Here is a 27,581-nt window from a genome sequence, read left to right on the forward strand (position 1 = left end):
GGAAAAAATGAATGATAAATGACTAACAGTGTGGTAAGAAGTACATAGGGGTGCCACCTAAAATAGTTCTCTAATACATTGACTTAATTTCAACCTGTATTCAGTATCTTAGTGCATGTACATATGTAAGTTATATTTTATTTATTTTATTTATTTATTTATTTATTTATTTATTTATTATTATTATTATTTTTTTTTTCAGGTTCGAGAAACATGCTTACAGTTTTTAAGAGTTGCTGCCATTCTTCGAGCACATATGCTAGAAGAAAAAATGCCAACCATAGTTGACCCATTAGCAGAATGTGGAGCCTTGGAGCAGTACCTAGGAGTGTGGAATATATGTTCAGTTGTTAATACAGCAGTAATGGGTAAGATATGCATGTGGTTTATATATGGTTTTTTGTAGATTATGCACATAATTCCAGATATTCTGATGAAATTTGTGTACACATGTGGATGGAGTGAACTTAAGAGGAAAACCAAGAATGATGTGGGTAGTAGAAGTGAAAGGAGCTTTGGATGGACAGGGAATGTCAGTTGACCAGGGGAGTGAGAGTACAGAAGATGGTTAATAAAGGGAGATCGTGAATGAGTGAAAAGATAACATATTTCAAAGGGATGTTTCTTTTATTTTGAGTGGATGAGGAGAGGGTGTGAGTCAGCTAGCTCTGGATATCAGACTCTGATGGGAAAGCACTGTGCTTTGCTGCATTGCCCATGACCTAAGCAGTGTAGCAGGGAACAGGATGACCCTTCATCTTTTAAGGTGCTGAGATAAAAGGGATGTTTAATAGGTTATAATGTGTATGAAGTGGGTGTGTGCCTTGATTTTGCCACCTCCCCATAAAGAGGGAAATTTCTATTTGTGTTTACCTAGTAGGTAAGTACATGAAAAGGTAAATACACCAAACAAGATTTCCTCTATAAAGATGGAAAGCTTATTTTGTATTTACCTTATTGTATCTTACGGGAAGGGGAGCTATGCTTGTGGTGTCCCATCTCTGTATCTTGTCATATCTAATTTCTTCTTACATATACCAAAGGCTTTTTCCCCCTTACAAGGGAGGTAGCCAAAAAACAAAGGCATGAAAACTACTCCCACCCATTCCATCCCCAACGTACTCCACTCCCATCCACCCCCTTCCCTCCCTCTTATCTTGGCACCTCCAGGATGACGGGTCATCCCTGCATCTTGCCCATTGCCCTGGCTCAGAAGCAGTGTTGCAAGACACAGTTCATCCACAGCAAGGCCACTGCATTAAATTGGTGAACCCCCCCTTCTCCATCCCCTTATGCAGAAAAGGAGAAGACTGGGAGAAATCTCTTCGGGCTGTGTCAATTTATTTCTCACACATACTCCCTCACCCCCCATCCTCCATTAAATTCTTGTATTGTGTTTGTACACACTATTGTTTCTTCTAGTATGTTCCATGCATCCACCCCTCTTTGGGGAAAGATGTTCTTTTTCAGGTCTCATCTATAACTGTCCTTTTTGAGCTTCCTTCCATGTCCTCTTGTGTTTCTCTTATCCCAATTTAGTCTTCTCTATCAAGGACTTCTATACCTATCATAATTCTGTAGATGGTCAACAAGTCACCTCTTTCTCTTCTTTGTTCCAGATGTGGTAATTCTAGTTTTGAAAATCTTTCTTCATATGACATTTTTGATAGTGTTGGGGCCACCATTGTAGTAGCTCTCTGGATTCTTTCAATCTTCCTTATATTCTTTTTAGTACTGGGTGACCATAGTGTTGCTACGTACTCCAATTTTGGCCTCATCAGTGTGACTAGTATTTTCTTTACCATTTATTCATCCAAGTAATTAAAAGCCACCTTTATTGATCTTAGCAAGTTATAGGTTTCACTGATAATTTTGTTTATATGTTTATCAGGGGACATATCTTTTGTGATGATTACTCCCAGGTCTTTTTCAGGTCCCACTTTCTTTACTTCCTTTTCACTAATTCCAAATTCCATTATGCTACATTTCTTAATGTTGAAGTTCACTTCCCACTTCTGACTCCATTCCCAAACCCTGTTCAGATCTCTCAGTAGTGAGTCAGTCCGTTTCAGTATTCACTTTCTTTAACAGTTTTGCATCATCTTGTTCAGATCTCTTTGTAGCAATTCATAATCTTTTTCCAGACTTATTTCTTTAGTAGTTTTGCATCATCATCGGAAAAGTTAATGTAACATTCTACACCATCATCCATGTCATTTACATATATAGCAAACATTATCGGAGCCAGTACTGAACCCAGTGGGACTCCACTTATCATTTCTTCCTAAGTAGAATTTTTATCTCTGAGCACCACTCTCATTTTTTTTCCCATGCAAGAAATCTTCCATCCATTTCAATAGTTTTTCTTGTATACCTCCTGTTGTTTTGAGTTTTCTTGATTTTTTTGTGTGGTACTTTATCAAACGCCTTTTGTAAATCCAGGAAAGCACGGTCTGCCCATCTGTCCCTTTCTTGTGTTACATCTATTAACCTTGAATAGAAACAGATCAAATTTGTGGCACATGACCTTCCCTGTCTAAATCTGAATTGTATTGGATATTGTTCTTCTCCAGATGGTTAGTCCATCTACTTTTGATAACTTTCTCACAAATTTTGGCTATTTTACTTGTAAGGGAGACCAGTCTATAGTTTGAGTTTTCCTTGTTTCCCCCTTTATATATTGGTACAATATTTGCATTTTTCCAGTCTTCCAGTACCTTTCCTTCTTTGTGTGTGTGCATGCAGTTGTGCATGGATGCATGTGTGTGTGTTTCTGTGTCAGTGTCTGTTTATGTGAGTCATCATGGTCTTGGATGAGAGCTCAGTATGTGCATATATTCCATGCATTTGTGCACATGATAGTAAGACTATTACAACAGTGCATTCAAAATTCTTTTAAGGGACAATGTGTGGCGAGTACCAGTCCATTAGTGGTGAGGCTTCTAGTCCTGTTGAAACACATTTGGGTGACCTTTCCCTTGGAGTGCGCATATGGTGTGGAGAAATAGCTGCATTTGCTTCACAAAACCAAGTGGCTGCATCTCATCTCCTTTCTAGTGTTAGATTCAGCTCTCCAAGACTTTTACGTCTGCCTCTTTCCTATGACTCCATTTTCCAGGTAAGTATTGTTTTATTGTTTTTGTACCAGAAGAGTTATGAACAACTTCTTGCATTATTACTCTCTGATTTTTATTGCTAATATCAAATTTGTTTAATCATGAAATCATCTTAGGAATTGTTGTAACTTAGAACAATACACAGTGCATTGAATTTTATTGTAGCATATAATTTTTTGTATTGTAACTATTTTATTATTAAGATTTTTTACATAAAGTTCTTCATAAGTACCCAGTGTAATGGAATGATGAGATGCTTATGTACTACTATCACTCCATTGTAATGATCCCGTGAGCCTATTCTGCACCACATCAGTGGCTACCTTTTCATCCTCTGATCCCATGTGGTGGTGGTGATGGTGGTGGGGTGGTGAGGGAGAATATGGTCACTGTTCCCATGCACATCATAGAAGGTAACTAATCAAATGGAGTGTGGGGACTAGGGCTCCTCCACTATATTTTCTCCTAAAAGAAGGCACAAGAGTATGTGGGAGAACTCCAACCAGAACCTTAGAAATTGAGATGTTAGATGTGTATGGATGTAAGTAAGAGGGAAGTATTTTAAGAAGATAGATATGTTGGCAGTGAGTAAAACTAAATGGAAAGGGAAGAGTACTGGGATGCCTTGCGAATTTCATGAGTCAGGGGATCAGTTTGCTCAATGCTGAGGTTAGGTCTATATAGGATGCCAGTAAGTTTCTTATTCTTGTCTATAATCTCCACCCAAATAGATTCCATACTATCCTCTTCCATAATCGAATTGTTGATTATACAGTTTATTGTATTTTTAATGAAAAGTGCTACTCCTCCCCCACTCCTGCCAATCCTGTCCTTGTGAAAAAACTTGTATCCTATCTCGATTTCTGGAAGGAAATTTCTATCAGCCATATTGATCCAAGATTCAGTAATAGCTATAATATCAAATCTCTGTACACATACTTTACTTCACAGTAAATCAATCTTATTACATTTCTGCTCTTTGTATAGTAAACTTTTAGTTTACCCTCCCTCCACCTGTTTCTATTGCCTAAACTATATTCCAATACTTACCCATGCCTCCCATGTAATCTACCTGAAAATACCCTGCAGGATGTTTACATCTCACTCAAGGGATTCAGCGAGGAGCCAAAATCCTCTGGGTGACTGGAGCACCCCATCCCTTGTATATAGGTGATTCTTAGCATAAAAGTGATCCCAGTTGTTGACAAATGCCCTTCCATTGGCCTTACAATGTTTTGCCAGCCTGCAATGCATTGCAATAACCCTGGAATGCCACATGCCTCTGACTCTATGCCTCGGAAGGATTCCACATATGACAGGAACCCCTCCCTTATTCCTAATCTTATCTAGTGCATCCGGGAACCACGCAAACAATTCCTCACTCCCTAACTTACCTATATCATCCCCCTGAGCACTCAAGCAAACAGCATGAAAAGCAGATAATTTTGCAGTGATTTATATGCCCCCAAAATCAAGGTCTTGGAGAGAGATTATTCCAAAATGTTAGATGGTATGAGATCTAAATTAAATGAGTTGCTGAAGGATGGAAATAATGCAGTACTCATGGGAGATTTTAATTGCAAAGAAGAATGTTGGGAAGAAATAATAGTGAAATGTGGAGAGAATCAATGGGAAATGTATTACTAGACTATAGAATATACAATGACACAATGGGTAAAAGAAAATGCTTGATTTAGAAATAATGAAGAACCGGCAAGACTAGAATTATTATTTATGTCAGAACCTGAAATATTAGACAAAATTGAATACAAGACACTAATTGTGAAGAGTACATACTACTTGAGTTAGAACTAATGGAGGAAATATAAAGAGAAATGAGAAACACAGTAACAGAAGACTGATGTATAGTAAAACTGACTGTCGCAAGACACAGCACATCCACAACAAGTGGACTTATGGACTTTTGGAATTTGGAAAAAGTTAAAAAAAAAAAAAGGATATCAGGACAATTTAAAATCGAAAAAGAAGGAAAGAAAGCAGGATCTCCTTAGGTTACCACTTACAGCAGAAACCAATACCTATTTGTGTTGACCATTTTTGATGATTGCATTCTTCCCCCCTACGAGACAAGACAATACAACACATGGCAAAGACCCTTATTGAAAAACTAACTCATATGCCCCTTCACTATGTCCAAATCATTTCTGACAATGAGACTGAGTTCAACAATGAAATTCTTTCTCACATTTGTAATTACTTAAAAAAAAAAAAAAAAAAGCTACACTTCTGCTTAATATCCAAGTTTAAATGGCTTAGTTGAACATTAGAATACAAAGATTCTCAATGTTCTTAGACACCTTGCTTTTGATCATCACCCTTCATGGGATGAACATGTCCCCATGATTCAAACTTGCTTAAATAGTTTCATTAACAGGTCAATATCAGAATCACTTCATTTTGTCCTCTTGGGCTTGGACAAAATGCTCCCATATGACCTTGTTTAAGAATTATTTCCCATTTACAATTTCAGTGATTGTCAAGATCAAAGTAATAAATTTCAATAATCTTTTCAAAAGAATCTATAATATTCTTCATCTGACTAAGGACAAAATGGTCCATTTGCATAACAAATCAGCCAGAGCTAGTACCTTTGAACTTGAGACACTGTTTACACCCTCAACCACTCCCCTACCTCGAAGCTCTCCCCTAAATTCTCTGGACCCTATTGTATCATTGAACATGAGTCAAAGAATAAAGTTAAAACACTCCAGTTGCACGATCTTACAGAGACAGTCTTGCACAAAGATCATATCTGAAGATTTCCCCGTGGCCTCAACATACTGTTCCTTCAATCGTCTCCACCAAATGTTCCAGTTCCCCTCCCCTGCTACAACCTTTGCAAACGAGCAATAACTTTATAAGAGTACATTTTACCTAGATGAATGGAAATAATATCTACTTCCAAATGCTTGTACAATTAAGTCAATTTTATTTTAATCATGAGTATTTCCTGATACCACCATTGTTCCAATATTATATATTTACCTAATTGTATTTTACGGGAAGGAGAGCTACGCTCATGGTGTCCCGCCTTTGTATCCTGCAGTGTCTAGTTTGCTTTTAAATTCATGAATGGTTTTTGTGCACACTACTTTTTCATCCAGTTTATTCCAAGTATTACCTAGTTGTATTATACAGGAAGGGAGCTATGCTCATGGAGACCCGTCTTTGTATCTCTCAGCATCAAGTTTTTTCTTAAAATCTTGAATAGTGTTTGCACACACTGTTTCTTTGTCCAATTTGCTCCAAGTATCTATCACTCTGTGTGGGAAGCTTTTTTTTTTTTTTTTTAGATCTCTTCTGTAATTATTTTTTTTTTAATTTCTTTTCATGTCCTCTTGTTTTTCCATTGTTCAATTTTAATAAATTATTCTTATCTAAGGTTTCCATTCCCTTCATAATTCTCTAGATAGGTCTCCTCTTTCCCTTATTTGTTCCAGAGTTGGTAATTCTAATTTGGACAGTCTGTTCATATGTCATTTTGGAAAGAGTTGGTGCCAGTTTTGTTGTTGCTCTTTGTATTCGTTCTAATTTTTTTATATTTTTTGGGACTGGGTGTCCACAGTGTTGCTGTGTATTCGAGTTTTGGTCTCATTAATATAGTTAAAAAAAAAGATGATTATTTCCTTGTCCAAATAGGCAAATGCCACTTTTATTGACCTCAATAAATTGTAGGTTTCTCTGACTATTTTATTAATATGCTTATCCGGTGTCAAGTCTTTGTTGATCATCACTCCAAGGTCTTTTTCCGAGTTTACTTTTTTGACAGAGGTGAGTGGAGAATGGTTGTATATGGATGATGTTGTGACTGCATAGGAGGAATGGGCGGGGGGGTGGGGTAGTATGTGTGAGTGAATTTTGACGCAGCCCGAAGGGATTTCTCCCCGTCCTCCCCTTATATGCAAAGGGGGACGGAGAGGGGGGGTCGCCGATTAAATGAAGCGGCCTTGCTGTGGATGTACTGTGTCTTGCGACACTGCTTCTGACCCAGGGCGGTGGGCAGGGTGCAGGGATGACCCGTCATCCAGGAGGTGCTCAGATGAGAGGAGGGGTGGGAGGGGTGTGGAGTGTATTTAGGGATGAAATGGGTGGGAGTGTTTTTATGCCTTTCCCTTTTTGGCTACCTCCCTTGGAAGGGGGAAAAAGCCTTGGTATATGTATGTATGTATGTACTTTTTTTACCTCTTCACCAATTTTATAATCTCTCGATATTCTGTTTTTACTTTTTCCAAATTCCATTGTACTACTTTTCTTGATATTGAACTTCACTTCCCACTTTTGAGTCCATTTCCAGATCTTGTCCAAGTCTTGTTGTAATGAGTTGCAATCCTCCTCAGTTTTTACTTTACAAAGGATTACAAAGGCGGAGCATGCCAACAGGAGACCTTTTGGTCCATATCTAGGTCGGATGCAAAAAAAAAAAAAGTCATAATAATAATAAAATAAAAAATACAATGTAAATAACAAATAAAATACATGAATAAATCTATAGGTATAGTTAAATAATAAATTGACATATAACTAATAATAAATGAAAATCAAACAGACAAATGATAACAAAACAAAAAAACAAATAATATAAGATAAATTATAATCATTACAGCATCTTGCTTAGGTGTTTATCTAAATGATTCTTAAAGCTTTGAACTGAATATATTGCACTACCTGTTCAGGAAGTTTATTCCATTCATTAACTACACGGTTGGCAAAGTTGTTTCTACCTACTTCCAAATTGAATCTATTTCTGGACAGTTTGAGACCATTGTTTCTTGTCTGAGTCTCATTCAATGTGAAAATTTTGTCACTTTTGATGTCAATTCCCTTTAGAATTTTAAAGACCTGTATCAAGTCACCTCTGAGTCTATGCTTTTTTAGGGAAAACAGATTCATATGTTTTAGTCAATTTTCGTATGATTTATTTTTTATATTTGGAATCAGTTTTGTGGCTCGCCATTGTACTTTTTCCAGTCTGTCAATGTCTTTAATGAGATTCGGTGCCCATACGGAAACAGTATATTCCAAATGTGGACGAACTAACGATTTATATAGCTTGTTAATGAGTGATGGACTTTTGAAATCGAAAGACTGCGCAATCAGTCCTAGAATCTTATTTGCTTTCTCAGAGGCTGAAATACACTGCTTGGATGATTTGAGGTTGTTACTGATAATTATGCCGAGATCTTTTTCACTATCCACTTTTGTTAACGAATTTCCAAATCACTTGTAATCATACTTACTGTTATTTTTACCTATGTGCATTACCTTGCATTTACTTGTTAAATTTCATTAGCCACTTTTCAGACCATTGCTGTAATTTATGTAAATCTTCTTGAATATCTAATTGGTTTAAGTGATCATTTGCCATTCCGCACAGTTTTGTATCGTCAGCAAATTTGGAAACAGTAGATTTTAGTTCATGGTCTATATCATTTATATATACTATGAATAGAAGTGGCCCAAGAACGGAACCCTGAGGAACTCCACTTGTAACATTTTTACATCTAGAAGTTTTTCCATTTAAAACAACTCTATTTTCGACCATTCAACCAATTACTAGTCCAACTTAATAGGCTACCACTTATTCCGTGAAAAGCTAATTTAGTAATTAGTCTTTCGTGTGGGACAGTATCAAAAGCTTTTGCAAAGTCTAGATATATTAAATCTATATTGTTTCTTTTGTCATAATTCAAGATAACTGTGTTGTAGAATTTGAGTAAGTTAGTCATGCAAGAACGTTTCTGTCTGAAACCATGCTGGCTATCATTTATCAAACGGTTACTTTCTAAATGATGTTCGATAGCATCTCTAATGATAGTTTCCATTATTTTTCCTACGATAGAAGTCAAACTTATAGGCCTTTAGTTATTTGGTTTCTTTTTGTCACCTTTTTTGAATATGGGAGTAATGTTAGCTAGCTTCCATTCTCTTGGGACATCTACAGATATGATGGATTTCTTGAAAATAATTTCTAATGGAACAACAATCTCATTTTTCATTTCCTTTAAGATTCTTGAATGCCAAGCGTCAGGCCCTGGTGTTTTATTAACTTTCCAGGCAATACCCCCGTCTAGGGTATTGGCTGCATGTTACTGTGGCAAAGTAGCATGCAGTTGATACTTTAGGGTCTATATATGGCGCCCCTATGGACCAGAGCCACACATCATTTTGTCTGATAGAGGAAAACTCTGTTCATAGAGAAATGATGACACTTTTATACTACGACTGTCCCTCCATTATGCTGTCCCTCAACCCCTTGTTGTTGTCCTGTACCATTTCTCTGAGTATTCATTTTCTGTTTTCGCCAACCCTGTGGTGGGGGAAGAGAATGCTACCACGAAGTTTTCCCACTTGAGTCGTAAAAGGCGACAAAAAAGGGACAGGGGATGGGATTAGGAGACCTACTACCTGTAGCCCCGAAAGGGGACATTCCTAAAAAGAAAAGAAAAGGCATAAGAGGGTCTGGGAATTTTCCAACCAGTACCCTAAGGTTTGGGTATTTTAATATGCGTGGATGTGGTACAGATGAGAGTAAGAGGGAAGAGATTGGCAGTATGTTTGTGAGAAGAAAGATGGATGTGCTGGCTTTGAGTGAAACTAAAATGAAAGGAAAGGGCAACTGTGAGTTTGGGAGTGTAGCTGGGAGGTACTCAGGAGTGAAGAGGGGATGAGGGAGAGAAGGGGTGGCTATACTAGCAAGTGAAGAGATAAGTAAGTGGGTAGTGGAGTGGAAGGAGGTTTCATCAAGGTTGATGTGGATGAAGGTGAAGTTGGGAAGGGAGATGTGGGTTTTTGTAAGTGGGTATGGACCTAGTAGTGAGAAGAGTGTAGAGGAAAGGGAGGCTTTTTGGGTAGATATAAATGAGTGTATAGAGGGATTAGGGAGAAATGTCAATGTAGTTGTATTGGGAGACCTTAATGCAAGGGTAGGAAATGAGCCAATAGATGGAGTGATTGGGAAGTATGGAGTTCCCGGTAAAAATTTTAGTGGAAAAATGATGGAGATGTCTTGAAAGAGAGTTGATGATAGCTAATACAGTATTTAAGAAGAAAGTCAAGCATAAGTACACATGGGAGAGAGTGGTGGATGGAAGGGTGGCAGATAGAGCGTTAATGGACTATATAGTGGTGACCAGGAGTATGGTAGGAAGAGTTAAGGATGTACATGTTCTAAGTGGAGAGAGCAGGGGAATATCAGATATTTTCTGGTGGAAGGTAAAATGAGAATGGAGAATAGGTGGAGAAAGAGGAAAAGGGCAGAAGGTAGGGAGGTACTTAGAGTGAACTGCTTAAATGAGGAAAAAAAAGGAGTGAGTTTAAGAAGAAAATAAAAGAGGAGTGGGAGGGAGTAAAGGATAGAGTAGAACTAGGAGTGGAGGAGGAATGGGGATGGTTCAAGGAGGGAGTCATAAGGTGTACAAAGATGGTGTGTGGAACAAGGAGGGCGGGAGGAAAAAGAAGGAAGGGCAGCGAGTGGTGGGATGAGGAAGCAAAGAAATGTGTAGAAGAAAAGAAGCAGGCATTCATAGATTGGCTGCAAATTAGTACGAGGGAATCGTATGAGAAGTACAAAGTAAAGAGAAAGGAAGTTGAGCATAAGATAAAGGAAGCAAAGAGGAGAACAGATGTGAAATGGGGTAAAAGTATGACAGAAAATTTTGAAAGCAATAAAAAGATGTTTTGGAAGGAAATTAAAAAAGAATAAGGAGGCGAATTTTTTGTAGAGAGGAAAAGGTAAAAGGTGCAGATGGAGATATGATAATGGAAGAGAATGCAGTGAGAGGAAGGTGGGCAGAGTATTTTAGGGAGTTGCTAAATGTGAAGGAGGATAGGGAGGGAAAGGTAGTTGCAGTGGGAAGCGCTAAGAAAATGAGTGATGAGTGAGGAAAATTGAGAAATAGGGAAGGATGAAGTGAAAGCAGCTGTTAAGATGATGAGAGCAGGTAAGGCACCTGGTCTGGATGGATGCCATGCAGAATGTCTGAAGAAAGGAGGTACAGTGATGGTGGACTGGCTGGTGAGGTTGTTTAATGTGTGGTTGAGAGAGGGTAGAGTGCCGGAGGACTGGAGGAGTGCCTGTATAGTTCCACTTTAGAAGGGAAAGGGGGACAAGTGTGAGTGTGGTAGTTTCAGAGGGATCAGGTTGTTGAGTGTAGTTGGGAATGCTTCTGGGAGGGTCTTGATTGAAAGGATTAGGAGAGGAACAGAGGGAGTAATTGGTGAGGAATAGTGCGGGTTTAGGACAGGTAGGGGTTGTGTAGATCAGATCTTTGTGGTAAGACAGATATGTGAGAAAGCTATAGGAAAAGGTAAGGATGTTTTTTGGGCTCTTATGGATCTGGAAAAGGCTTATGACAGGGTAGATAGATAGGAAGGCACTGTGGGAGGTACTGCAGATATATGGGATAGGAGGAAAGCTGTTAAAAGCAGTCAAGAGTTTTTACATGAGTAGTAGAGCTTGTGTTAGGATTAGAAATGGAGAAAGTGAATGGTTTGAAGTAAAGGTGGGACTTCGTCAGGGATGTGTTATGTCACCCTGGCTGTTCAATCTTTACATGGATGGGGTGGTGCGAGAGGTGAATGCAAGGGTAGTGGGTCAGGGGTTGGAGATGATTAAAGAAAATGGAGAAAAGTGGGAGGTGAGTCAGTTGTTGTTTGCTGATGACACTGCGCTTGTAGCAGGATCAGAGGAGGGATTGAGGAAGTTAGTGACAGAGTATGAGATAGTGTGTGAAAGAAGGAAGCTAAAGATAAATGTGAGTAAAAGTAAGGTGATGAGATGTACAAGGGGAGAGTGACAGCAGGCTGGAGGTGAGCATTAAGGGTGAAAGACTGGAGGAAGTGGATAGTTTTAGATATTTGGGTGCGAATGTAGCAGGAAAGGGAGGAGTGGGGGTGGAGGTAGAATGTAGATTGAGAGAAGCGAGTAAATGCTTTGGTGGATTGAAAAGTGTAATGAGGAATAGACATTTGGGAATGGATGCTAAGAGGAGGTTATATGAAGGAGTGATTGTACCAACAGCATTGTACGAGGCAGAAACATGGAACATGAGATAGGAAGAGAGAAGGAGTTTGTATTTACCTAGTTGTAATATACGGGAGGGGAGCTATGCTCGTGGTGACCCGTCTTTGTATCTCTCCGTATCAAGTTTTATCTTAAAATCTTGTATAGTGTTAGCACATACTGTTTTGTTGTCTAATTTGTTCCATGTATTTATCGCTCTGTGTGGGAAACTGTTCCTTTTCAAGTTTTTTCTATAACTATCCTTTTTCAATTTTTTTCCGTGTCCTCTTGTTTTACCGTTGTCCCACATTAATAGGTCGTTCCTGTCTAAAACTTCCATTCCTTTCATTATTCTGTAGATGTGTTTGAGATGAAATGTCTGAGAAGTATGATAGGGGTTACTAGGCTAGATAGAGTAAGAAATGAGGTGAGGAGGAGAACGGGTGGAAAGGGAACTGGGAGATAGGGTTCATGAAAGGGTATTAGGATGGTTTGGACACATGGAAAGAATAAGTGAAGAAAGATTTGTAAAAAGTATGGAAGGCAGATGTGGAAGGAGTGAATATGAGGGGGCATCCTAGGATGAGATGGATGGATGGGGTGAAAGGGGCATTACAAAAGAGAGGAATGTCTGTGGAGGACAGAAGATAAGGGTGTATAGATGATGCTATGATGCATGAGGAGGGGTGGGGGGATGGGGGGGGTGAGGTATGTGTGAAAAGAAAATTAACGCAGGCCGAAGGGATTTCTCCCCATCTCCATTTCTGCAGGAGGGGACGGAGAGGGGGTGTCGCCAAATTTATGAAGCGGCCTTGCTGTGGATGCGCTGTGTCTTGCGACACTGCTTCTGACCCAGGGCAGTGGACAGGATGCAGGGATGACCTGTCATTCAGGTGCCAAGATAAGAGGGAGAGAGGAGGGTGGAGGGGAGTGGAATATATAGGAAATGGAATGGGTGGGAGTGGTTTCTATGCCTTTTTCTTTTTGGCTACCCCCCATGTAGGGGGAAAGAGCCTTTGGTATATGTATGTTTAGTATTTTTGCATTGTCTGCAAAGAAATTCATATAACACTCCACTCCTTTATCCATGTCATTTATGTATATGGCAAACATGATCAGGGCTTGTACTGATCCCTGTGGGACACCACTTTTCATTTCTTCCCAATTTGAGAATTTATCTTTAATTACTACTCTCATTTTCCTCCCAGTCAGGAAGTCTTTCATCCATTCCAATAATTTTCCTCTGATGCCACCTATTGATTCTATCTTCCTTATTAGTTTATTGTGTGGTACCTTATCAAATGCCTTTTGTAGGTCCAGAAAGGCACAGTCTGCCCAACCATATCTCTCTTGTATTATGTCTTATTAATCTTGAGTAGAAGCAGATCAAGTCTGTTGTACATGATCTTCCTTGTCTGAATCCAAATAGATTTGGATTCAGTATAGTTTTTGCTTCCAAATGTTTAACCCATCTATTTTTGACGACCTTTTTGCAAATTTTTGCTACTGTGCTTGTCAAGGAGACCGGTCTGTAGTTTGATGGGTCTTCCTTGTTTCCTCCCTTATAAATTGGTACAATGTTTGCATTCTTCCAGTCCTGTGACACTTTTCCTTCTTTAAGTTAGAATTAAATTATATTGTATATTTTATCTGTTAATTCCTCCATGCATTCTTTCAGTATCCAATTTGCAATTCTGTCTGGACCATGTGATTTTCTGACATCAAGGGTTTTGATTTGGTCACTGATTTCTTTGTGTTACAATTATTTCTCTCATGGAGGGGTATATCTCTCTCCCTATTTCCTCACAGTTAGGTGACTTTTCTATTGTGAATACTAATTTGAAGTGGTTCATAATTTCAGCTATTTCCAGTTCTTCTGTATGTTCATATTTACCTTGGCACAGCTTTTCTATTTCTTGTTTGTTCTTCAGTTTGCCATTTACATACCTGTAAAATAGTTTGGGTTCTTCCTTGCAATTTTCTATTATTTTTTTTTCATAGTTTCTCTTTTCATCTCTGCGTATTTTTACATATTCATTTCTTAGTTTGATGTGCATTAGTTATTTCCTTGTTTTCTTGTATTTTTTCCATATCTTCCAAGCTTTGTCTCTTTTATCCTTAGACTACACCTTTTGTTGTACCAGCTTTTTATGTATGTTTTCCATTTTTGTTGTGGTACGTATTTATTCACTCCCTCATTATAAATTTCTTTTAGTATATTCCATTTCTCTTCCATCCGTTTCTTCATTTAGGAATTTTTCCCAGTTTGCATTGCGAAAGAATTTTTTGAGTTATTCAAAATTTGTTTTGTTGTACATTAGTTTTCCTATTCTGTGTTTATCATTTCTGCTTTGATCCATTTGCTCTTTCAACTCAAATTCTATTAGTACATGGTCACTCTTTTCTATTAGAGTTTTGTAATAAAATTTGTCAACAATTTCAGGCTCTGTCGTAAGTATTAAATCCAGCCTTGATGGTTCTTCACCACTCTGTGGAAAACTGTTTTTCTTCAGATCTCTTCTAAAACTATTTTTTTTTTTTCCATGTCCTCTTGTGTTTCTCGTGTCCCAATTTAACAAGTCCTCTCTATCGAGTATTTCTGTGCCTTTCATGATTCTGTAGATCAGGGGTGTGCAACCTTTTTTCCCAAAGGGCCACAAGTCACAACTCTGTTGGTATGGAGGGCCACATAACCTTACTATTTCATGTATATATATGTATATATGTGTATATGTGTATGTATCATACTAACATGTAACAAAAATAAATAAAATAAAAATAATTCTTTCCTTAAAGGGAGAGCAATTCCCCATAAGCTTTGCTTCACGCTCTCCCTTTTCAACAAGCAATTTTGTAAAAATTTTGTATATATGTATGTATAAATTGTATTTTATTTTGTTGAATAAACCTTAACTAACTATTAACTAACGATTGAAGACATGTTATGTGAGATTATACTGATAAAGATAATTTGTTTGTTACTGATTTGATCTAAATTGGGATCACAAAAATAAGAATTGTCCGAAACAAATGTATTTTCCTTGCTATGAGCAAATGAAAGGCTACCGTACCTTATTGTTATAACGTACAAACATAAATAATTACTTAATATTGGTTAACTGGGATCATTAACATAAGAATTAGAGTTAGACTTACAGTACCGGTAATCACAAATCAACCACAACAAATGAAGTCACAATGGGGACTGGTTAGGCAGCGGTACTGACAGGCAGGAACACACGTACCATACTACAGTACATGAATCATACGTGTCAGACTCATAGACAGATAGCCAAGGATCACTCAATCTAATAATTAAAAATTCAAAGTACCGGTAATATGTTATTTTCTGTTCCAATATAATTAAAATTTGTACCTTAGTGAACGAAATAGAAAAAAATATGGTGAAATTGGTACAAGAATATGAATTTAGTCAAACTTTCGGTGGGCTCTAATTGGTAACACTCTCTCTCCCTCTCTCTCTCTCCCTCTCTGAGGGCTGCACTATAACTTATCTATTTTTAGGAGAAAGGGCCACAATGAAAGCCTTTGAGTGGCCCTTGGGCCGCAGGTTGCACAGGGCTGCTGTAGATGATCAGTAGGTCGCCTCTCTCTCTTCTTTGCTTCATGCCAAAATTCTGCAAAGGCCTTGTATTAATTCTTATCTTCCCTGAGCATTAACTGTGGTTAGTGAGTGGTAGCTGAGCTGAGTATCTGTTGCAAAATGATTGAAGGGAAGAGCCAAACCCTTTAGATGTCTAGCGTGCATGCACACATATGCATGCATTTGGTGTGAGAAGGAACATCTGATATCTTCAGACAACTCCCAAGGGACCCACTATTGTCCTTGGACCTGACAGTGGTCAGAGGGGTCATATGCTTCTGACCTCACCCAGGACACCTGGCCAAGTGATTGAGACATCTGCGTCCATCATTGCCAGTCTACAATATCTGCATTTCTTTATCAGCATACATGAAACACATTTCTTTTATGTTCCTGTTTTGTGTTGTTATCCCATGCAGGGATACTGAGTATCCAGACTCGGTCCATATATTGTACATTGTAGAAATAGGAGAAAATAAATCATGAAAGTTAAGTGAAGTGGCAACACACTTTATGCCTGTAGATAGAATTTGGCAACACTGAGTTATTCTGTGATTATATACGAGTGGAGATGAAGATATTAAAGTGAATGAAACTTCACCTCATTTGTCTCGCCCAACTAAATGTAGATCACAACAAATCTACAGGTTTCAAAATTGGTTAGAGGGGAATATAGGGAAGTGATTACACTGATGAGATGGATAAGTGTGTGGTGAAGTCTTCATGGATAATGTGGATAAAGTCAAATTGGGATGGGAGACATGAGCTTTAGCAAGTCTATATGGCCTTGGTAGCAAGAAAAGTGAAGGGTAGAGGAGAGGGAATGTGTATAGAGGATTTTGGGATGAATGTAAATGTGTTGATTGGATCTCATTGCCAAAGTAGATGAGCTAATAGATGGAGTAATAAGTAGGTATGGGATGGTAGGAAGGAACTATAGCAGGGAGATGGTAGAAATGTGTATTGAAGAGGAAATGAAAGCAAAGTGTTTAAAAAAAGGAACAAGCATAGATATATATGGGCCAAGGTAGTGGGTAGGAGTGTAGTTGAGAGGTTGTTAATAGAAAATTGAAAGTTTTGGACCCAATTTTATTCAGAGGAGAGGGAAGTAGATTGTCAAATGGTTGGTAAAATAGAAATTAAGTGGAGAAAAAAATGGAGAAACAAAAAGGAGGGAAGCAGAGAAGTGTTGAAGGTGATCAAATTAAATGAAAAAGAGGAAGAAAGAACACCAGGCAAAGTTTAGAGAGGTCTGGGAGTTAGTGAAGGATAAGAGAAAAAGGAGTAGAGGAGTAATATGCATGTTTAAAGGAGGAAGTGCTTAAAGATGGTATATGTGATGAGGATGGGTGGAGGACACAAAAAAAGGCAGCAAATGATGGGATAAATAGATGAAAGGTGGCAGAAAGGAAGTGAGCATATGGAAATTGATAACAATCTAGTACTAGGGAAGCATATGAAAGGTACAGGAGAAAGGGAGTGGAACCAAGGCATGAGGTGAGGGATGCCAAGAGGAAGGCAAATGGGTAGGAATATGATGGAGAATTTTGAAAAGAATTAAATGTTTTGAAAGAAAGTAAAGATAGAGGAAAATATGCTGATGAACAGGTGGTAATAGAAGTGAATGCAGTAAGGGGAAGATGACTAGAGTATTTTATTGATTTGCTAAATGTAGATGAGGATAGTGTTTGATTGTGGCAGTGGAAGATGACAGGAAAATGATTAATAGGAGAGGAGAATGTAGGGCAATAGGAAAAGTTTAAATAGCATTAGAGGAGATAAAAACTGTTAAGGCACTTGGGTTAGATTGTTGTCATGTAGAGTATGTGACCAGTGGAGGAGCAATTATGGTTTGATTAGGTAGGAATATTGTTTAATGGGTACCAAAGGAAGGGAAGTGTTCCAGTGGAGTGAAGAAGTGTATGTACATTTTTGCTATACAAGAGAAAAGTGGCCAAATATGATTGTAGTAGTTTCAGAGGGATCAGTCTTAAGTGTCATTGGTAAGCCACATGGAAGGATGTCAACTGAAAATATTAGGAGGGGAACTGGGAATGAATTTTTGGAAGTATGATATGCACATCAAACCTCATTTCTTTTGTCATTCCTTCCTGCCACACTATACCTCACCAGTACATGCACATTCATCCCAAAACCCTCTAAAGCCTCAAGACACTTGTTTAAATCACTTGAAAACTATCTTCTCTCACAAATGCCCACATCTCCTACCCCAATCCCACCTGTACCCAAATAATCTTTAATGGTATTTGCATTTCTTCACCATATACTTGTATATTTAAATAAAAGTGGCATTTGCATACTTGGACAAAGACATGATAAAAAAAATATTGGTTACATTGATAAGGCCTATACTAGAGTATGCGGCGACATTGTGGTCCTCCAGTACCAAAAAGAATATAAAGAAAATAGAAAGAATCCAAAGAGCAGCTACAAAAATGGCACCTGCACTTGCAAACCTATCATACGAGGAGAGATTGGCTAAACTGGAGTTACCGACACTGGAGCAAAGAAGAGAGAGAGGTGACCTATTGACCATCTATAGAATCATGAAAGGCACAGAGATACTTGATAGAGAGGATTTACTTAACTGGGACAAGAGAAAATCAAGAGGACATGGAAAGAAAATAAAAAAAACATAGCTATAGAAGAGAACTGAAGAAAAACAGTTTTCCACATAGAGTTTTGGACACTTGGAACAAACTGGATAATGAAATAGTATGCCCAATAACCATTCATGAGTTTAAAAGCTAACTAGACACTGCGAGATACAATGGCGGGACACCACGAGAATAGCTCCCCTTCCCGCAAAATACAACTAGGTAAATACTTCAACAGCACTATTCCTTCCTTAGCCCTCACTCCATTCCTGTCATCCCACCTACCATACTTTCAAACTCAGGGGTGTAGTGCTACCAGAACTAACTGGAGCTTGCTAGATTGCTGCTCCAGCATCTTTACAAGCGACAAGATTGATCAAATGTTTGTTGCTGTTTTTTATTTGTATTAAGATATTTAATGATAATTAGCAAGTGCTCACATGAGATACTTGGTCATCATGTGACATACATAGAAACAGTATAGGAAATGGTGGGCATTTGTTAAGCCCACAAGAGTTCCAGGGTTTATAAACTGGGCACTTCACCCCTGCCCAACCTTCAGCTCGTATTTCCCTTTCATTTTCATTTTGTGCAATGTTAACATATCCATCTCTCTCCTCACAAGCATACTAAATTCATGTTCTCAACATTACAACATCCATGCTCATTCAATGATCCAGTTACTCAGGTAATGGTTGAAGTCCTCCTTCCAGACCATTTTATGCCTTGGTTTTATGCAGGAAAAAACTCCAACATCCACCACCACCACCACAGGGGAATCAGAGCAAGAGGTGGAACCTTACCAGTAGTAAAGAGAGACAGAAGAAAGGGACAGCAAAACAATATTCTCTGTCTCTGTGTGCCTCTCTCTGTGTGCTTCTCTTTATTTCTGTCTCTCTGTCTCCTCTCTGTGTCTCTCTCTCCTCTCTCTGTGTGTATCTCTCCTCTGTGTATCTCTCTCCTCTGTGTATCTCTCTCCTCTCTGTTTGTCTCTTTTCTCTCTGTGTGTCTGTCTTCTCTCTCCCCTCTCTCTGTGTCTCTCTCCTCACTCTGTGTCTCTCTCCTTTGTGTCTCTTTCTCCTCTGTGTCTCTTTCTCCTCTGTGTCTCTTTCTCCTCTCTGTGTCCCTCTTTCCTCTCTGTGTCTCTCCTCTCTGTCTCTCTCTCCTCACTCTGTCTCTCTCTCCTTTGTGTCTCTTTCTCCTCTGTGTCTCTTTCTCCTCTTTGTGTCCCTCTTTCCTCTCTCTCTCTCTCCTGTCTCTATGTCTGTCTCTCTCTCCTCTCTCTATGTCTGTGTCTCTCTCCTTTCTCTGTCTCTCCCTCCTTTCTGTGTCTCTCCTTTCTCTGTGTCTCCCTCTCCTTTCTCTGTCTCTCTCTCCTTTCTCTGTGTCTCCCTCTCCTTTCTCTGTGTCTCCCTCTCCTTTCTCTGTGTCTCCCTCTCCTTTCTCTGTGTGTCTCTCTCCTTTCTCTGTGTCTCTCTCCTTTCTCTGTGTCTCTCTCCTTTCTCTGTGTCTCTCTCCTCTCTCTGTGTCTCTCCTCTCTTACTGTGTCTCTCTCTCCTCTCTATCTCTCTCCCTTCCTTCCTTCCTTCCTTTGATTTTCATATTAAATTAACTTATTTTCCTACAGTTCCACCCATTACATTAACTTTCGGTTATAACTTCCTTTGTAATGCTTGATAAAAACTTTTTTAGTAGGCCCTGAGATACATAATCCTTCTATCCCTATTAGTCTTTGAGGATATCTGCAACATAATGATTGAGTAGATTCAGTGATAGTAACTTGTTGAAGTTAGCCTTCATGCAGTCCTTTGTGAGGAGGTACTGTCCTAGTTTTCCTGAACAGGGGTGAATTTCTGTAACATTAAGTAGACTCCTGAAATATTAATGTCATACAAGGGTTGTTCCAAAAGTAATGCCTCCTATTTTTTAAATCAAAAAGTTGAAGAGCTACGAAGACAGGAGTGGCACCATAAAAATGAGCAACCTTTTGTGCTCCAGAATTAATTTTCTACGTAGTCACCACCATTCTCAATGCACTTTTGCCAGCGACGAATGAGAGCCTTGATGCCTCGGTTGTAAAAGTCAGCACCTGCCAAGGCGGTCCATTTTTTCACGGCTGTGATTACAGCGTTGTTGTCAGGGAAACGCTGCCCATGTAATGCGTCCTTCAGAGGTTCAAACAAGTGGAAGTCTGGCAATGCCAGGTCAGGACTATACAGTGAGTGAGACAGCACTGTCCAGCTGAATTTTGTCACACATTCAGTGGTCTTCAAACGTGTGTGTGGCCTGGCATTGTCGTATTGCAAACGGAATATTTCCCTTTTCTCTGGCCTTACACGGGTAATCCGGGCCTTCAGCTTGGTCAACGTTTCAACATAATGGTCAGAGTTGATAGTCACCCCTGCTTCCAAGAAATCCAGGAGGATGACGCCCTTCCTGTTCCAGAAGATGGTGCACATCACTTTGCCTGCAGATGTCTACGTCTTGAACTTCTTTGCTGGGGAGTGTGAGTGGTGCTATTCCATTGACTGCCATTTGGACTCCGGCTCATAGTGGTGACACCACGTCTGGTCACCAGTGATGATGCGGTCCAAGAATCCATCACCTTCGGCTTCGTATTGATCCAACAAGTCCTGACAGACATCCTGTCGGTGGTCCTTTTGGTCCTGCATGAGCATTCATGGAACCCACGTAGTACATACTTTGCTGTATCCTTGAGATGACAACATTGTTTCCAGTGCACTGACACCCAGATCCAACTCTACACGCATTTCATTCACCGTTATCCGACGATCAGTGTGGATAAGTTGATCGAGGCACACTGTATTCACAGGTGGTGGCTTTGCATGGGCGTCCGGAGCGCACTTTGTCACTTACATCTCTGTCACCACTCTGAAATTGATGAACCTATCTCCTAACTGTGCTGACATCAACTGCATCGGCTTCGTAAATGTTGACCAGGCACCGATGAATGTTGATTGGTTCAATTTTTTCTGCATGGAGGAATTCAATGACACATCTTTGCTTCTGACGCATGTCCATGACAGGGATTGCTTTCTTACGAGTGTCACACCATCCATATCTGCAAAAGAGAGATGAAACTTTCAGGTCATTAGTGCATAAGTTCAGTCATCATAACAATGCAATTTGCAATCCCCTCGGATCCCTTCGGGCAGAATAAAAAAATAGGAGGCATTACTTTTGGAACGACCCTTGTAATATCAAGTGCAGTATTTGAGAGTAAGAAGTTTTTGATCACAATAAGGATGGCCAGATAAGGAAGCAGTTGGGGTAAGCCACAGGTAGTGCTATTGAAGTGGTACACTGTCTTGGACATGAAGAGCGGGGGGATCATTAGAGACTAATTTTAATCCAAGAGGTGCTGAGATGGGAGGGGTGTTAAATTGGTTTTGATGTGTATGTTGTGGATATGGGGTTTGATTTCTGCATCCCCCTAACAAGGGAGAGAATGCCCCCCCCCACCCCTGGTATTTATGTATGGTGGTTATTCTTGTTTGTAATTTATATTTCAGTACTACCACAGAAGGCAATGCTCTCAGTGTAATAGTATACCAAAGGATCCAAGTGTGTGCTTGCTATGTGGCACTATGGTTTGTTTTAAGGAAAGTTGCTGTAAGCAACAAGACGTAAATGAGTGTGTTCAGGTAAATTTTTTCAATGTTTCTAATAATTTGTATTTAGAGCCAGTAACCTATAAATAAGATGTATCTAATAATGTGTTGTATATTACCTAGATGACTCATAAATGTTATAGATAACCCGTGAGAAGGATCTCTAAATGGTCTTAATTCCTCTCAATTACAGCATGCAATAGATTGTGGTGCAGGCACAGCAATGTTTTTGGTGATTAATTCTTCAACTGTCATTGTTATTCGAGGCATTCGTGCATGTGTATGGGGTTGTGTGCACCTTGATGCATTTGGAGAAGAGGACAGAGAGCTAAAGTAAGTTGCAAAACCCTTTAAAGGAAGATGAGTATGAATGTATGAAGACAAGATTGGTCTATCCATTTATATAACAATAGGCTTCATCCCCCTTATAAGGGAGGTAGCCGGTCAAGGCATGCACCTACCTCAGCCCATCCTCTCCTATCTGTCACCTATTTCCCTTGTATCATAGCTCCATGTGGATAAAGGTTCATACCTGTCCCTACCCATTGCCCAGGTCTGAAGCATTGGTGATTTTGTTAGATATTTAGGGATATGCATGTGGTGGTCCTGCTAGATGGACTGAAGCTGCCCAGTTTCAAAACACTTCAATCCCCCTGAGGGATTCTCACTCACCAGATTGGTCTCAAGATCTGTCTTTCAGCTTCAGCTGTAAGATGAGAGAGAAACAATGGCGGTGGATGGAAGTGGGTGCATTTTGATTGGCTATCTCCTTTATAAGGGAGAAGAAGCCCTTGCTATATGGATATATAGATTGTTATTAGTGGAGTGGATGAAGAGGGTGGGTTGCCATGTAAACAAAGTGATGGAGGCAAACCAACTTTGGTTGTCAGGCCCTGGTGGAGTTGCTGTGTCTTGCTGCATTGTTTCTGACCCTGGCACTTGGCAGGGATCAGGGACTGCTCTTCATCCACAAGGAGCCAAGATGAAAAGGAAAAATGTATGATGGATGAATGTGGGATGGAGGGTGGGTGCATCCCTTGGATGCCTTGTAAGGGAGAAACCTTTTGGTATATAGACAATTGTTGTTGTATTGTTGTTATTGTTTAGGATGCTCACTAGCTGAGCAGGTTAGTGTTGTTACTTGTGGAAGTGGAGGTCAAGTTGATGGTTGTTCAAACCCAGTTGGCAGTGAGTTGAACCAAGGACATGTTTCATTAAATTCCACACTACAAAGGCCTCTGTATACCATCCTAACCTCCTGATAGGGGAAGTTTGCAACGTTAAACCAAATCTTATTTTGATTATAATTATTATTATTGTTGTTGTTTTTAATGCTGTAAAATATCTAAATATTCTACATTTATTATTACAGGCGTGGAAAACCACTGTACCTTAGTGAAGACAGATACAAATTGTTAGAACAGCAATGGCTCTCTCACTCCTTTGACCACATCAGCAAACGATGGATATGGCATAGAGATACTTTATAGAATATTTGATGCTGTATATGCTAACACCTAATGTTCAGGACTGCCCCATACATTTTCTGTATTTTTATCCAGCTCGAGGATCTGTAGTCAAAACCTTAATGATATTTTGCCTACAAATTGTTTATTTCTACAATTTTAAGTCTGTACACTTACACAATTTGGTAACAGATTAATTTGCTGTATTTGACATAAAAAAAAGTATTCATAATTTTGCCATTAAAATATTGATAATCCAGAAAATTGGCATTGTTCAGAATTTACTCTCCTGTAGAAGATATGTTTTTGGACCTTTTTTTTTCACATACATAGATAAAGAAAACACTGAAATACTGGTCATCAAAGTACTGCAGTATCAAACTTTTATAAACATGTCTGCCAGTTTGACTAAACATTTGTGTACATGGGAGAAAACTATTAGGTCGAAACACACACACACACGCTCACTCACACACTCACACTCACACTCACTCACTCGCTCTCCGAGCATAGCTCCCTTCCTGTATAATACAACTAGGTACAACTAGGTAAATACACACACACACTCGCGAGATACAAAGGTGGGACATCACGAGCGTAGCTCCCCTTCCCACAAAATACAACTAGGTAAATATACACACACATACACAAAAGTGTGAAGTGAACTTCAACATCAAGATATGTAGTGTAATAGAATTTGGATAAAGTTAAAATAGAATATTGGGACAATATAAAATTGGTACAAAGGAAGTTAAAAAAGTTAACTAGGAAAGGGACATTGGAGTAATTATCAGCAAAGAGATGGCACCAGACAAACATGTCAACAAAATAGTCCAAGAAACCTTCAAGTTACTAAGATCAATGAAAGTGGCCTTTGACAACTTAGATGAAGAAATAGTTAAGAAAACATTAGTTACATTAATAAGACCAAGATTGGAGTATGCTATGACACTATGGACACCCAGTACTAAAAAGAATATAAAGAAATTAGAAAGAATTCAAAGAGCAACGACAAAGATGGCACCAACACTCTCCAAACTGACATACGAACAAAGATTGTCCAAACTCAAACTACCAACTCTGGAACAAAGAGGAGATCTACTGACCATCTACAGAATTATGAAAGGGATGGAAGTCCTCGATAGAGATGATTTACTAAAGTGGGATAAAAGAAGAACGAGGACATGAAAAGAAACTTAAAAAGGGTAGTTATAGAAGAAAGCTGAAAAATAATAGTTTCCCACTCAGAGTGGTGGATTTTGGAATAAATTGGATGAGGAAACAGTGAGTGCAAAAACTATACAAGAATTTAAGAACAAACTTGATGCTGAAATATACTAAGACTGGTCACTACGAGCATAGCTCTCTTCCCATAAAATACAACTAGGTAAATAGGTAAATACACACACATGCACAAGAGGAAAAACAAAAGGACATGAAAAGAAACTTAAAAAGGATAGTTATAGAAGAGATCTGAAAAAGAATAGTTTCCCACACAGAGTGGTAGATGTTTGGAACAAATTGGATGAGGCAACAGTGTATGCAAAAACTATACAAGAATTTAAGGACAAGCTAAATGCTGAAAGATAGCTCCCTTCCCGTATAATACAACTAGGTAAATAAATACACACACACACAAACCACAGAGCTGTCAACTAGAGTTCTGTAGGCTGCCAAATAAGACGAAAATTCCCAATCCGTGCAAGGAAAACAAGAGGCCTGGGAGGGAGAGCACTTGTGGTTGCCCAAAAAGACCTCTGTGCATTGTTAAATATGTCTGTCTAGAGAAAATGCAAGGGAACCAAGGCAGATCAAGAGAGAACTGCAATGAGTTTGAGTCAAATGTCAACCCAAACACAGAGCCCTCTTGAGGCACTATACCAAAACTAAATATAAACAGAGGTCTTTGAAACCCAAGAGGGCTCTGTAGGTTGTACAATGATGACCCTTTTTCTGGTTTTGCTAAGTACAAAAGAGGAAATTTGAGTCAAATCATAGAAATGGAAAGGGAGATGAGTTTTGATATAAACTCGTGGGAGACAGAATTCATGGAATTCAGGAAAGATTGTGAATTTAAGGAAAAACTATTTTGAAGTAAATGGAGAGGTATGTGAACTAAAGGAAAAAATTCCAAAATAAATAACGAACTAAGTGAATTAAAAAAGAACTAATTGAGGTTAAATGTGAAAATGAAAAGATGAAAAATAATGGTACCACCAATAGTGAAAAAAAAAGGTAAATCACAAAATATAGGCAATGTCTGATAGAATTGAAGAAAACTTAATGAGGAAAATTTGCAGAAGATTAAGAAATGGAATGAAAACAGAAAATGAAGATATAGCTCTAAAAAAAATAGTACAACAACAAATGCAGGAAAATGCAAAGGACACAATTATTCAAGTAATAAAAAAAAAGCAAATTGGGTCATAGATACAGTGGATAGAAAAAAGTGTACTCTAGTATATGGATTAAATGAAAAACATGGTCTGGTTAGGTACTTCAGAGAAAAATCAGAAAAAGAAATAGCAAAAACTATTCTAAAAGAAGTACAAGATGATGACAAAGAACTAAAATAAGGAATAGAAATATATAGACTGGGACAATATTCTAAAGAAAGAAATTTATCTCTAAAACTAAAACTAAAATCACATATGGTAGCAGAAGACATGCTAGCAAAATCAGGTAAGTTTGCAAAGAGTGAACATTACAACAATATATGGATAAAAAGAGAAACGAATGATGAGGAAAGAGACAGAGAAGACACTAAGATGTGAAGTTAAAAAAAAAAATGCGAAGAGAACAGAGACTGAAAGAAAGGAGTTCTATTGGAGAGTTTTAGACATGAGGCTGAGAAAATGGTACACCAAGGGAAGTGAAATGAGAGGAACAGGAAACAATATGGAGAAGGGAAAAATTAAAAGTGGCATGTACTAACCTAGATGGATTAATCTCATGATTGAGTGAACATTTGTGTACATGGGAGAAAAACCAGACACATAGTGGTGGATACCTGGAGTAAGTTAGATAAGGAAACTGTGTGTGCAAACACTATTCAAGATTTTAAGAAAAAACTTGATGCTGAAAGATACAAAGGCAGGTCACTACGAGCATAGCTCCCCGTATAATAGAACTAGGTAAATGCACACACACACACACTGACCATCTACAGAATTATGAAAGGGATGGAAGCCCTAGGTAGAGATGATTTACTAATGTGGCATAAAAGAAAAGCAAGAGGACATGAAAAGAAACTTAAAAAGGATAGTTATAGAAGAAAGCTGAAAAAGAATAGTTTCCCACACAGTGGTGGATATCTGGAATAAATTGGATGAGGAAACAGCGAGTGCAAAAACTATACAAGGATTAAAGAACGAACTTGATGCTGAAAGATACAAAGATGGTCACTACAAGCATAGCTCTCTTCCTGTAAAATACAACTAGGTAAATACACACACACACACACACACACACACACACACACACACACACACACACACACACGTACTTACAAAGCATACATACACCATACATATGTTAATCCATACCTGAAGCTTGTGCTCATACATAATACATATATCAACTAACCACTCAGAGTTATGGTGTTACTATTGTGACAGTATGTATGGAGTGTTTCTGTGCATTAAGCTTGTGTATATAAGTGTTAGTGAAATGTATTTTGTCACTTTTGTTTAAAAGTCACCTTTCCCCCTTTGTAGTCAGATAACTTTTCTATTACATTTGAAATGGGATGTTTTTCATGGTTATTTTATACTGAAACAACAGGGGTCTTACAGCTTAGCACTATGGATTGGAATGGGAAACATGTTGAATGATATGAAATAGTGAATAGGTATTAGGATTATATGTTTTGACATGAGAAACTAAAAATATTCATCAGTAATGATAGTTTGAAATTGTATAGTATAATTGCTGCCAGGGAGAAAACTCAAATGAGGGGGCCAAGGTAGATAGTACTTCCAGCTTGTGTATTGCTCTACCACCAGTTTTGTCATATGTTATTACTCTTATAGTGCAGGATTGAATAGCTTTCACTTCAGTAGATTGATAATTTCATGGTAGTGTTTTCATTTTCCAACAAGCTTTTCTTTTGATTGAAAAGGTG

General features: G+C 38.6%; 1 protein-coding gene across 1 annotated transcript in view; it reads left to right on the top strand.

The window, feature by feature from the left end:
* Ubr3 (Ubr3 ubiquitin ligase) overlaps positions 1 to 26,959 on the top strand; it is a 296,891-nt gene extending 269,932 nt beyond the window's left edge. Inside the window, exons 30-34 of the mRNA XM_076187774.1 lie at positions 203 to 368; positions 2,901 to 3,118; positions 21,894 to 22,025; positions 22,186 to 22,325; positions 23,365 to 26,959. Coding sequence (XP_076043889.1) covers positions 203 to 368; positions 2,901 to 3,118; positions 21,894 to 22,025; positions 22,186 to 22,325; positions 23,365 to 23,482 — 774 coding nt within the window. The 3' untranslated portion in view covers positions 23,483 to 26,959. The remainder of the gene's footprint in view (positions 1 to 202; positions 369 to 2,900; positions 3,119 to 21,893; positions 22,026 to 22,185; positions 22,326 to 23,364) is intronic.
* The last annotated feature ends 622 nt before the right edge of the window (positions 26,960 to 27,581 follow it).

Source organism: Oratosquilla oratoria, chromosome 7, assembly GCF_046742065.1.
Source record: "Oratosquilla oratoria isolate Oo_2021 chromosome 7, ASM4674206v1, whole genome shotgun sequence".
Taxonomy (NCBI): domain Eukaryota; kingdom Metazoa; phylum Arthropoda; class Malacostraca; order Stomatopoda; family Squillidae; genus Oratosquilla; species Oratosquilla oratoria.